The sequence below is a fragment of the Oryctolagus cuniculus genome, chromosome 15, assembly GCF_051225735.1.
Source record: "Oryctolagus cuniculus isolate XC-2025 breed Fujian yellow rabbit chromosome 15, ASM5122573v1, whole genome shotgun sequence".
NCBI classification, from domain to species: domain Eukaryota; kingdom Metazoa; phylum Chordata; class Mammalia; order Lagomorpha; family Leporidae; genus Oryctolagus; species Oryctolagus cuniculus.
The window spans coordinates 76,042,175-76,055,943 of NC_142881.1; the positions used below are offsets into that span (position 1 = coordinate 76,042,175).

Below are 13,769 nucleotides of genomic sequence, written 5' to 3' on the forward strand. Positions count from 1 at the left end.
AAAGTGGAGTGCTGAAGGCTTTTGGCCATTGTGACAGAAAAAGAAGAAAATGTGTCCATCAATTAGTAGGGGCTCAGAGTAGGTGCCCATGGTGACAGCAGGTAAAGTCAGACACCTGTGCACCTGCCTGCAGGTGTAGCCCATGCAGAGGTGTCACCAGAGGTGCAGCCCAGAACAAGAGAAGGGCGATGACACAGAAAAGATCTGAAGTGGTGCACACAGTTCTGATGCCAGTGAGCACAGAATGTTGAGCTTCCTAAAACTACTTGTGATACAGATGAGGCAGGGAGCCAGTGAGGAACAAAGAAGCTAAGAAGTTTCCAGCAGTCTCTGTCTCATTGCCTGGATCCTAACTCCCCCCTCCCTGCAGGCCAATTTAATTGATGCACCTGAGCCTCCTGTATCATAAAGATGCCATTATGAATATGTGTACACTGGGCTCCACGTGGAGATGCCAAGAAAGCCTTCCCAGGAATCATCACATGCACTGAACCCTGCTCAAGCTCCACCCCATTTGTATATTCAGTTATGTCACCGCCCCTATCCAATAAAAGAGACCACCGAACTGGGCGACAAATGCTGCTCCTTGTAGTGTGTGCCTCTCTTCATGGGGCTACCCATGTTAACTTTCAAATGTTCTCTCTCTAAATAAATCCTCCTTCCATTTTTGCACTCAATATATGACTCTACTTTGAATTTTATCTCACATGGAGATAAGAACCTGGAGTAAATACAGCTGGGGACCTTCCCCACCCCACCCCGCCTACAGCAGTTAGAGTATTTTTTTTCTTTTTTTTTAAGATTTATTTATTTGTTTGAAAGACAGTGACAGAGTGAGGGGGAAAGACAGAAGGATCTTCCACACTTGTGCACTCCCCAAATGCTCTCAGCCACTGAAGCTAGGCCTGGCCTGCTTCAAGCCAGGACCCTGGAATTCCATCCGGGTCTCCCATGTGAGCACAAGGGCCCTAGTACTTGAACCATCTTCTGCTGCTTTCCCAGGTGTGTTAGCAGGAAGCTGTATGAGAAGCAGAGCATCTGGGACTCAAACCAGCACTGGGTCACAGGATGCTGGCATCACAATAGGCAGTTTCATCTGCTGCACCACAACACCAAGCCCTGGAGTCCTTTTTTCCATGAGTACCCAACAGATACATCAAAGAGCACCAATGTCATTCACACTGGTCTACACTGGCCAGGGCACACTTCTATAGCTCCCAACTACCCACATCAGAAAGCCTCCCTTCTTACTCCCACAGCTTCACTGATGTTTCCTAAGTCTCTTCCAAGCCAGGTCTCTCTTCTCAGCAGCAACCCCTACCGAGAGGCAGCTGAGCCTAGCGAAAACAGCACACCTGGGTTAAGGGAGCCCAGTTTGAATGCAGCTCTCCTCAGCAGCTGCGGGATCCTCCGTCAGGTTATCCAACTTCCACAAGTCTCTGTTTCCTGAACTCTAAAGCAAGCTGACTACACACAGTGCCATGAGGAATCAAAGGTCACCCAGGTAAAGAGTTGCCCACAATACCTACACAGTGCACTGGAACTGTCTGTTTTATTATGACTGCATTGTCTCATTGTGTTGGCCTTGCATTTCCATGAACTCCTCTCTTCCCTCAGCTTTCCATTATCCCCAAGTTACCCCTTACCTCTGCCTCCATATTTCCAAGTCATCTTCTCCTATGGAATGAATTGTGCCCCTCACTCACAAACTCATACATTGGAATCTCAACCTCCAGTATAACTGCATTTGATGATAGGGTCTTTATAGAGGTTTTGGTGGCTAAATAAAGTCATAGATATGGGGCCCTGCTCAGATAGGATTAGTGTCCTTAAAAGAAAAGATATCAGAAAGCTTATATTCTATTATTCTATTTCTCTCTCCTTTGCTCACACACATGAAGGAAAAGATATCTAAAGAAAAATGATTCATATAGAAATCTAGATTTACACAAAGGACCAAAAAGCACTGAAAATAGTAACTATGTGGGGAAATACAAAAAACAAGTGTCAACAAATTTTCAAGTATTTAAGTCATACAGAATGAATTCTGTGATTATCATGCCATTAAATTAGCAATCAACAATAAAAAGATATCTGGAACATCACCAAATTTTTGGAATCTAAATAACATACTTCTAAGTAACCCATTGGTCAAAGAATATATCAAAAGGGAAATTATAAGGTATTTTAATGAATTAAAACAAATGAATGAAAAAAGCAACTCACCAAAATTCGTGGAATGCAATGAAAGTTACAAGATGAGGCAACTATTGCATTCTTCAATATTTACCCCCAACATATTAAAAGTTTGTGTTGGGGCTGACGCTGTGGTGCAGCAAGTTAGCGCCCTGGCCTGAAGCACCAGCATCCCAAATGGGTGCCAGTTCTAGTCCCGACTGCTCCACTTCTGATACAGCTCTCTGCTGTGGCCTGGGATAGCAGTAGAGGATGGCCCAAGTCCTTGGGCCTCTGCACCCAATGTGGGAGACCAGGAAGAAGCTCCTGGCTGCTGGCTTCAGATAAGTGCAGCTCCTGCCATTGAGACCATCTGGGGAGTGAACCAACGGATGGAAGATCTCTCTCTCTCTCTCTGTGTCTACCTCTCTCTGTAACTCTTTCAAATAAATAAAATAAATCTTTTTGAGGATTTAGTAGGAGTAAATTTTAAATGTTCTCATCACAAAAAAGGTAAGAGCATTGAGATAATTCATGTCAATTAACTCATTTAGCCATTCCAAAATGTGCATGTATTTCAAAATATTGTGCTGTATGTGATAAATACATGTAATTTTTGCCAGTTAAAATACATTCATAAGTAATAAACAGGCCTGATTCAACAGCCTCTCGGAGGTCACCAGACCATTTTTCTGGCTGAGAAGAGTGGACTCCTGCCTTTGGTAGCACCTCTGCTTGCCTTGGGAAAGATCTGAGGTGCCGGTGGGGGTCTCCCCAAGGGTGACCAAGGCATCCGTTTCTGTCTGCAGCAGTTGGGTCTGTCAGAGGCGGGAGCTGAGGTGGCTCAGTCTTTCCCATTGTCTAACCGGAAGGAAAGTTTCTTTCCCTCCCCACTGCACTCTGAGCACGCTGCAAGGGCCCGAAGAGCTTCCTTTAACAACTCACACTGAAAGGCAGTCCTGAGCTGGAATTTCACTGAGGGCAGCCCTGGGGGTGGGAGTGGGAGCCAAGAGGTCAGGCTTCCTGACAGGCAGGCGGGCACACCTTGGCCAGTCAGCCCAGTGGTCCCTGGTTGCCGCCCAGTCTCAGCCTGGGGGAGAGCAGCCCTCCAGGTTTTCCCTGAGAGCGGCCTTCCACGTCCACCGGGAGTCCTGGAGGCCTTGGGATGGGCAGGGCAGCCACTGCCTTTGTGCCTGGGCCTGGTGACTGTCCCTTCCGTGCTGCTGCTTGCCCATGCCTCACCCTAACCTGGCCATTCTCTGCAGGACTCTGGTCTCTCGGCACCTGCACTCCACTGTGTCAAATTCTGCAACCCACCATTTGCCCACCTTGGCCAAGGCCCGGGCAGGTGCTGAGGCCGGCAGTCTGGGGGCTCCATTTTGCTTCTCCTTTGGGCTGAAGACTTTTTTTCTTCATCATTTCTTCCCCCAGCCATGGACAGGGCCTCTGGGTCCAGGGACGACAACCACACGAGAACTCTGGGGCAGCTGTATCGGTTGCAGCATTCAAGTCGCAAGTACTTGATCCAGCACCTGCAGTCTCCCTGGATCCCAAGGGCCGAGCAGCCGGAAGTGCACCTGCACAAAGATGTGGGAGGCGGGCAGCGTCCCGCGGGACAACGGCTGCGCCTGGACACCCACCCCATGGGCAGCGCTCCCCGGCGAGATGCTATGACCCGGAAGTGATGCTGGCGCGTGACCTCCTGCTCCACCGCGTGCGTCGCCTGGGTTCCAGCCTGAGCCTTGAAGATACTGCCAGGAACCGCCAGGAGCTGGTGTCCGAGGCTGGGGAAGACCCCGCCCAGCCAATGGTCAGGCCCGTGGCGGCCACGCCGTTTTCGGGGACGTGCTGGAACTCTCTTCATGATTTTCTGTGGGGGCCCTATTGGTTCTCCACGGCAGCTTCCGTAAGTTTTCACCTCAGGACTTTCAGTTTTGTTCCTGAGAAACGAGTATTTTTCCCCCTCCTACAGGGAAGGTTGATGGAGGAAGGAAGGTGTGGAAGAGAGGGAGAGAGGGGGAGAGAGTAGGAGACGGGAGAGGAGAGAGGAAGGAGGAAGGGAGGGAGAGTGAGAAAGAACTTTTCCTGCCGGCCCTGAGAACATTTTGTGGCATTTCCTCTTCCCGGAGTCAAAAGTACCCGTGGTGCCTCAGTGAGAAGAGGCCATCGCCTTCTCTCTTTTCTGAATCGTACTGAAGTGTGACGTGTGCTGCAGTGTGCTTGCGGAATTCATAGGTGTACAGCTGAGGGACTGTCACAGACCCAGCACACGTGGCACTAGTGTTGTGATGAAAGTAAAAACAGAACCGTACTGAAACCCAGGACTCCCTCTTGGGCTGTGTTCCACCACTGCTCTGGTCTACTGATGCCCAGTTTTATTTTTCCAGGATATGTGTGTCTTGCTTTTGTGGGGCAGCGTTATCTTTGTGAGGGTCGTCTGCATTCTTCCGGTGGGTCATGGAAGGCTCGTTCCCGCGGCTCTAGCGTTCCTGCGTCCATGGCCTTTGGAGTAGTTCTATCCGCGTTCTATGCAGACCCTCTGTGAATGTCTGCAGCAGATCGCTGATGGCAGCACCGTGTGTCCGCGCAGGCACACGCGTTCCTGTAGGAACTGGAGGGGCTGTGTCACTGAGTGCGCGTGTTCAGCCTTGAGCCTGCTGTCTCAGGTGTGGATGCACCTTCCCGCCAGCAGTGTGTGAGTCCTGATTGCTTCCTGTCCACAACACCTGGCATTTGGCACGTCTTTGCCTTTCAGCCCTTCCAGGGAGTTATCATGATAGGGCCCTGTAGGTATGGGGTGTGTGTGTATGTGTGTGTGGGTGTGCGTGTGTTTCTTTTTCAAATCTTGTAGTGTCGGCCGGCGCCGCGGCTCACTAGGGTAATCCTCCGCCTGCAGTGCCGGCACCCCGGTTCTAGTCCCGGTTGGGGAGCCGGATTCTGTTCCGGTTGCCCCTCTTCCAGTCCAGCTCTCTGCTATGGCCGGGGAGTGCAGTGGAGGATGGCCTGTGTTTGGGCCCTTCACCCGCATGGGAGACCAGGAGGAAGCTCCTCGCTTCTGGCTTCAGATCGGCAGTGCGCTGGCTGTAGCAGCTATTTGGGGGATGAAGGAAGACCTTTCTCTTTGTCACTCTCTCTCTCACTGTCTAACTCCGCCTGTCAAAAAAAAAAAAAAAGTTTCTAGGAAAACTTGAAATGTAAGCTTACTTTGATGCAAAACAGTTTTGAAATCCATGCATCATTTCTTCCTTCTAAATGCTTTACCTGATCTTTTAGAAGCCTCCTTGACACATGGCTTTCAAAAAGTCTTGCACCAACATAAATTGAGCTTTTATCCCAGTTTCCTGCCAATTTTTGCAGCCCCCTCAAACTTTCTCTCTACTCCTGATGTCTTTCACCAGCCATGGGTTTTGTCTGTTCTGGAGCGTCCTGTTAATGGAACAATACGTCATGTTGCTTCCAGAGCCTGTGGCTCAGCCATGCTTGCTGCTGCACAGAACCTTCGTGTGTTCCCTGTGATGGCTGAGCACCCTGCAGGACGTGAGCAGACCTGTGTTGGCAGCTGACAACCCCTTGCTACTCTGATGGCCATTTGCATGGTTTCCCGTGTTTGGCTGTGATGAGCAAAGGTGCTGTTATATGTGTTCTTGTCCCAGTCTGCCTGTGAATGCACATTTTCATTGTTCTGGGGGAAATGCACCTACCAGTAAAATAGATGGGTTCTAGAGTAGGTGTAAGGTTTTTGAAGAACTTGCTAAACTGGTTTACAATGTGGTTGTACCATTTTATACTCTCTAAGGCGATGTTTGGGAATTCTGTTTTCTCCCCATCCTTGCCCACATTCAGGGCCATCTGTTGTTTTACAATAGCCATTGTATTGTGTAAGAGTACCCCATGTGGTCTTTCTTTAAAAAAATTTATTTATTTATTTGAAAGAGTTATACAGAGAGAGGAGAGGTAGATGTAGAGGTAGAGGTAGAGAGAGAGAGAGAGAGAGGTCTTCCATCTGATGGTTCACTCCCCAATTGGCCGCAATGGCCAGAGCTGTGCTGATCCAAAGCCAGGAGCAAGGAGCCAGGAGCCAGGAGCTTCTTCCTGGTCTCCCACACTGGTGCAGGGGCCCAAGGACTTGGGCCATCCTCCACTGCTTTCCCAGGCCATAACAGAGAGCTGGATTGGAAGTGGAGCTGCTGGGTCTCAAACCGGCTCCCATATGGGATGCCGGTGCTTCAGGCCAGGGCCTTAACCCACTGTGTCACAGTTTTGGGCCCCCCTCCATGTGGTCTTAATGTGCATTTCTCTAATGACTAATGATGCCCAGCACTTTTATTGTGGCCTGCAAGGAGGGGCTTCTTGTCCATTCACAGCATTCCATCATGAAGTGTCCAAAACTTCTGCTCATATTTTATTTTTAAAATGTTGATTTTAATGGACATACAATATTTATCTTTAATTGTGGGATACAGTATTCTAATTCAATACTTGTATATAGTATGTAATGACCAAATCAGGGTAATGAGCATTTCCACATCCTTATATTTTTTGTTTAGAGCCTAGAGCTCCTGTCTTCTGGTTTTTTTCAGAACAGTGGGTTACTCTGAATTATACCTTCTTTGTTGTGGTGTAGAACACTGGAACTTATTCTAACTGTATTCTGATACCTGTTACTCAATCTGTCCCTGCCCTCCTCCTCCCTGCTCTTCCTAGCCTCTAATATTCACTATTTTCCTATTGAAGAACTTTGGACATTTCCTGGCTTGGATGAATATGAATATAGCCACTGTAAACACTTAATACTAGCTTTTCGGCAAAAATATATTTTCATTTCTCTTGAGTATATATCTAGAGATGAATTTCTAGGTTGTATACTAAATGTATGTTTCACTTGAAAAGAAATGGTTAAACCACTTTCCTAGAATAGCTGCTTGGAGTGGGCATTTGGCTTAGTAGGTAAAATACTATGTGGGACACCCATTTCCCTAATCGGAGTACCTGGGATTGAGTCCCAGCTCCACTTCTAATTCCAATTTGCTGCTAATGCACACCTTTAGAGGCAGCAGGCTAATGGCTCAGGTAGTTGAATTTCTGTCACCTGGGTGGGAGATTCAGCTTTAGTTCCCAGTTTTAGGCTTCAACCTGGTCCTGCATCTGCTGTTGGGTAATGAACCAGCAGATAGGAGGTCTGTTTCTTTGTCTTTCAAATAAATAAATAATAAACATAAAGTCACTGTTGCATTTTGGGTTTGTGGGTGTTTTAGTTGCTTTATATTCTCCCCAAGAATTTTCTTTTTTTCCTGGTAAATGTTTACTATAACGGTTAGTTGTTATTGCTTAGTTTGATCAAGGTCTAGTGTTGCTGAGAAGCATCTCAAAATGGAGTCTAGCATTAAGACATTAACTGTGGAGGTGATAATTGAATTTTGCATGTTGCAATTTGGTCTTTGGGGCCAGTCTGACCTATGCTTGTCTTCCTTAATTTAAGGAGTTGATTTTTAATAAAGAATTGACTCATAATCATTATAGTGAATACAGAGGGACTATAATCTAAGGGAGCGAGACCGAGGCCTGATAAAGTCTACAGCAGAGGCATTAGGGAATTGGAACTCACTTTCAGTTCTGTTTCTAATTTTCCTCCATTCCCTAGTGTCTGCATTGTTTTGTGTTACTTGAGCATTTTTTGGTGTCCTATTTTACTTACCGACTGAGTTTTTGATTTGCAAAGTTTTGTAGTGACTTCTCTCTGGAATTACTTAACTTTATCAAGTCTAATTAGAATTGATGTTTTATCAATTTCAAATGGAATATAGAAATCTGACCACCATGTTGTGTCTTTGCTCTCCTCCCTGAAGTTATAATTGCCATACTTGATTACAGTATGCATTGAAAATTCTATAACACAATGTTATTTTTTTATTTGACAGATAGAGTTAGACAGTGAGAGAGAGTGACAGAGAGAAAGGTCTTCCTTCTGTTGGTTCACCCCCAACATGGCTGCCAGAGCCAGTGCGCTTGTGCCGATCCAAAGCCAGGAGCCAGGGGCTTTCCCCTGGTCTCCCATGTGGGTGCAGGGCCCAAGCACTTGGGCCATCCTCCACTGCCCTCCTGGCTACAGCAGAGAGCTGTAGTGGAAGAGGAGCAACTGGGACTAGAACCTGGTGCCCATATGGGATGTCGGTGCCGTAGGTGGAGGATTAACCAAGTGAGCCACGGTGCCAGCCCCTAATGCAATGTTGTAATTGTAATTTTCAACCATGAAACACATTCTAAGGATCTTGAGAGGAAATGGTCTCTGTGATATTTGCCTTAAAAACCTGGGACACTTCCTCAAAACCAGTGTCCTGTTTGGGCACTCAGCCTGGTCTCCTCTCCAACCAGACGCTTTTTCTGTCACTTGCCGATCAAATAAAAGTTTTTCTGTCTAATAAAATTTTCTGCCTCTTTGCAAATTGTTTCCAGGCTTTTTATTTCTATACTAAGCTGAGGAAAAGAACTCAGGAAACTCATTCCAGCAACTGCCCTTTCCTCTGCAACCAGTAACAATAGTTACCAGGTATTTACCATTTTGTTTTTTTCCTTCATTCTTTATGTTCTAAATTTCACTCTCTTCTGAAGAATTTGTTAACCATCTCTCTCTCTCTCTCTCTCTCTTTTTTTTTTTTTTTTTTTTTTACAGGCAGAGTGGACACTGAGAGAGAGAGACAGAGAGAAAGGTCTTCCTTTGCTGTTGATTCACCCTCCAATGGCTGCCATGGCCAGCACGCTGCGCCGAAGGTAGGAGCCAGGTGCTTCTCCTGGTCTCCCAGGGGGTGCAGGGCCCAAGCACTTGGGCCATCCTCCACTGCACTCCCGGGCCATAGCAGAGAGCTGGCCTGGAAGAGGGGCAACTGGGACAGAATCCGGCACCCCAACCGGGACTAGAACCAGGTGTGCCAGTGCAGCAGGTGGAGGATTAGCCTATTGAGCCATGGTGCCGGCCATTAACCATCTGTTAAAAAGCAGGTCTGTTGCAGGGTGGTGCTGTGGCGCAGAGGGTTAATGCCCTGACCTGAAGTGCTGGCATCCCATATGGGTGTCAGTTTGAGACCTGGCTGCTCCACTTCTGAGCCAGCTCTCTGCTATGGCCTGGGAAAGCAGTAGAAGATGGCCTGAGTCCTTGGGCCCCTGCATCTGCATGGGAGACCTGGAAGAAGCTGCTGGCTCCTGGCTTCAGATTGATGCAGCTCCAGCTGTTGCAGCCATTTGGGGGAGTGAACCATCAGATGGAAGACCTCTTTCTCTCTGTGTCTCTCTTCTCTCTGTGTAACTCTGACTTTCAAATAAATAAATCTTAAAAAAAAAGAAAAGCAGGTCTGTTGGCAAAGGATTCTCCTAGGTTTCCTTTCATTTAAAAGCAGTTTAAATTTCATGGTTCTTTCTGAAGCATATTTCCACTCTTTGTAGAGTTCTAAATTGATTCTCTTCTCCTTCTAGTGCCTGAAGAATGAATGCCATCTAATGAGGAGTTCCACAGTCATTCGGATCATTGCGCCCTACAGGTAACATGTTGCTTATCTCTGTCCAATTCATTGCCTTTACTTCTTTGCAGTTTCAGTTACGCATTTGGAAACATGAATCCTCTCTGAGTTTTGTTAAAGTTTTGAATCTGTAAGTTGTGTCTTTACCTAAACAGGAAATTTCAGACATTATTATTTTTCCATGTTTATATTCTTTCTTCTCTGGACTTTGTTGACATTGTGTTAAACTTTTTGTGATTATCCAACATGTTCCTAAGATCTTATTTTTTTTTTCAATCTCTTTTCTCCCTATTCAGAAAGTATATATATTTTTAATTGGGTTATCTTTCCTCTGCCATCTCCATTCTGGTATAATTTTTTTTTCTTTTGTAGTCATTGTATTTTTGTTTTAATATTCCATTCAATCTTTATATTTTCTGTTATTGGTGTGACTTTCTGTTCATTTGTTTCTGAGTTATTTCACAATTACATTCTGGAACATTTTAATGTTAACTGTTCTAAGTTCTTTGTTAGATAATTTTAAGAGTTTGTATCTTGACATTAGCATCTGTTGCTTTTTTTCTCCCATGTGAATTGATATGTTTCTGGTTCTTCATATATTAATTTTGGATTGCACCCTGGGTATTTTGAATATTGTGTTATAAAATTCTGAGTTTTAAAGCAAATCTTATGGAGAAGGCAGTTTTTGTTTTGTTAGGTAATCAGTCCTGGTTTAGGGCACATGTTCCAATCTATCTTCTTGGGACTGTGGGTCCAAAGTTAACCCAGTTTTCAAGGCTTTTGTAGTACTCTTTGGAGCCTGTGTGTGTGTATGTGTGTATAAATGAAATTGGGGTAATGACATATTGTTTAGTTTATTATCAAATTTATTATGTTTACTTGATCAGATCTACTTGTGTCCAGCTGTGGGTAAGCCCAGAAATTCCTTCAAAAAATCTTTTAATTCTTGGGGCTTTAGTTGCTCCTCTCCCCAATGTGATTCTTTTATTTATTTATTTGACAGGTAGAGTTATAGACTGAGAGAGACAGAGAGAAAGGTCTTCCTTCCATTGGTTCACTCCCCAAATTGCCACTATGGCTGGCGCTGGGCCGATCCAAAGCCAGGAGCCAGGTGCTTCTTCCCAGTCTCCCATGCGGGTGCAGGGGCCCAAGCACTTGGGCCATCCTCCACAGAGAGCTGGACTGGAAGAGGAACAACTGGGACTAGAACCCGGCACCCATATGGGATGCAGGTGCTGCAGGTGGAGGATTAACCAAGTGAGCCACGGCGCTGACCTCCCCCCACAATGTGATTCTGTGACTGCTTCTGCATCCAGAGACTAGTGGCACCAAGACAGAGTGTGCAAAACACCAATAAAGGTTTGAATTGCACTTAGGGCCCAAGGCTCTGGGCGCTGTGGAGGAGGGCTCCCTTGCCCCAGGGTCTGGGTTCTTCTGTCCTGGGGTCTGGGATTCAAGAAGATGGAGAAAGAAAGAAAATCAAGATTTCTGTTTTCTCTCTAAGCCCTAGAAACTCCTTTTTCTGTTTATTGTGCCAAAGCCCTTGGGCTCTTTCTGTACCCTGGTGCCTGGCTATGGGTTTCAGCTGGCTTTGCAGGCTGACAGATACTACCAGAGAAACTGGTAGACTTCCATCCATTAGTGATACTTTTGATTCTGTTCTTCCTCCCTAATCTGCCTCTTATTTACTTTTCAGGTCCCTGAAATTACTGCTCGATGCATTTTGTCCAGGTCTTACAGTTACATTTAGTATTAGAAAAAGGGTGGATTGTATTTAGCCTATTGTATCCAAAATTGCAACTCCTTTATTGATCTCTATTACAGCGATTTCATATTTTGTGGTTTCAAGATGTCATTTTCTCAGATGTTTCCTTTTCTTTCTTCTTTAATAGTTTCATAATATTAATAAAACATGCAACCAGGATATGAAGAGAGATACTTTTTATTTTTTTATTTTTTTTTGAAAAGACAAGTTATAATTTTATTGTGAAACAAATGAGATAAAATTTCAGTATAGTAAAGAATTTCTGTTTTGTCCAAAATATTACAGTATTGTATTTTATGGTATTCATTTAAAATTTTATTTAAGGTAAACAAATTTCATATCTAAAGATTTTGGAACATAGTGATACTTCCCACCCCACCCTCCTTCCCACCCACACTCGAAACCTTCTGCCCCTTCCCTCTCCTATTGTCACTCTTAATTTTTACAAAGATTTATTTTTAGCTTATTTTATACTCATAAGATTAACCTTACACTAATTAAGAGCTCAAAAAATAGTATAAAAAACATAATACCTCAACAGTAGAGATAAGGGCTATACAAATATTAAATCTCAAAATGTCAATTGCACTCCAATACATTTTATTTTACATTTTCTATTAGTAACCACAGATCAGGAAAATCATATGGTTTCTCATCTTTTGGAGACTAGATTTTTCACTAAGTGTAATGCTTTCCAGTTACATCCATTTCGTTGCAGAAGACTGGATTTTTTTACCAGTGAGTAGTATTCCATAGTGTATATATACCATAATTTCTTTATCCAGTCATCAGTTGATGGGCATCTGAGTTGATTCCCTATCTTAGCTATTGTGAATTTAGCTGCAATGAACACAGAGGTACAGATAACTCTTTCATATGCTGATTTCATTTTGTTTGAGTAAATCCCAGGTGTGGGATTGCTCTTAAAATTGTTTTTTTTCCTTTGCTCACACTACAAAATCTGGATGTACTCTGTGGAAACTTGGAGAACATTTCTTTTACAATATCCTTTCAGCATTGTTAAGCTATCAAGAACATGCATGTATTATTATGCATATGTTATTTGCATTATTAATATACATGCATTATATAGATAGAGAGATGATAGATACATAGATTCGTGTGTGTGTGTGTGTGTGTGTGTGAATCTGTGTGTATATAAACATATATAGAGATGACCCACACGGGTGCAGGTGCCTGAGGACTTGGGTCATCTTCTGCTGCTTTCCCGGGCCATAGCAGAGAGCTGGATTGGAAGTGGAGCAGCCAGCAGATGGGACTAGAACCAGTGCCCATATGGGATGCTGGCACTGCAGGTGGTGCCTTTGAGCCACAGCACTGGTCCCTTATTTTTCTTTTTCTTTTTTTTTTTTTTTATCTTTTATTTAATGAATATAAATTTCCAAAGTACGACTCATGGGTTACAATGGCTTCCCCTCCCATACCGTCCCTCCCACCAACAACCCTCCCCTTTCCCACTCCCTCTCCCCTTCCATTCACATCAAGATTCATTTTCGATTATCTTAATATACAGAAGATCAGCTTAGTATACCTTAAGTAAGTATTTCAACAGTTTGCTCCCACACAGAAACATAAAGTGAAAAATAATAGATGATTTTTTTTAAATGATGATGAAATCAGATCAGACCTATTGTCATGTTTAATCCCAGTGAGAGTCAAGTTGGGAATTGAAAATTTCTTTCTTTCTTTTTTTTTTTTTTTACAGAAGATTAGTTTAGTGTACATTAAGTAAAGATTTCAGTCGTTTGCACCCCCATAGAAACACAAAGTGAAATATACTGTTTGAGTACTCGTTATAGCATTAAGCCTCAGTGTACAGCACATTAAGGACAGAGATCCTACATGAGGAGTAAGTGCACAGTGACTCCTGTTGTTGACTTTACCAATTGACACTCCTGTTTATGGCATCAGTAATCTCCCTATGCACCAGTTATGAGTTTCCAAGGCTATGGAAGCCCCTTGAGTTCTCCGACTCTTATCTTGTTTAGACACGGTCATAGTCAAAGTGGAGGTTCTCTCCTCCCTTCAGAGAAAGGCACCTCCCTCTTTGAAGACCTGTTCTTTCCACTGGGATCTCACTCACAGAGATCTTTTTGCCAGAGTGTCTTGGCTTTCCATGCCTGAAATACTCTCATGGGCTTTTCAGCCAGATCCGAGTGCCTTTAGGGCTGATTCTGAGGCCAGAGTGCTATTTAGGACATCCGCCATTCTATGAGTCTGCTGAGTATGAGAGATACTTTTTATTAAAAATGATATTTTCAAATGATTTTCTTTTTTTCTTGATTAGATTTGCTGTT

At 44.4% G+C, this 13,769-nt stretch overlaps 1 protein-coding gene across 6 annotated transcripts in view; it reads left to right on the forward strand.

The window, feature by feature from the left end:
- Window positions 1–3,656: 3,656 nt before the first annotated feature.
- The window catches only part of LOC138845452 (uncharacterized), a 54,344-nt gene continuing 44,231 nt past the window's right edge, over window positions 3,657–13,769 (forward strand). The window contains exons 1-3 of one of the 6 annotated variants that reach the window (XR_016221738.1): window positions 3,657–4,081; window positions 8,629–8,722; window positions 9,643–9,707. Coding sequence is in view for 2 of the 6 variants with exons in the window: in XM_089314130.1 (XP_089170256.1) it covers window positions 3,860–4,081; window positions 9,643–9,707 (287 nt within the window). In the remaining 4 variants the exon portion in view is untranslated. The remainder of the gene's footprint in view (window positions 4,082–8,628; window positions 8,723–9,642; window positions 9,708–13,769) is intronic. The other 5 variants (XR_016221739.1, XR_016221737.1, XM_089314130.1 and 2 more) reach the window with 5 other exon arrangements.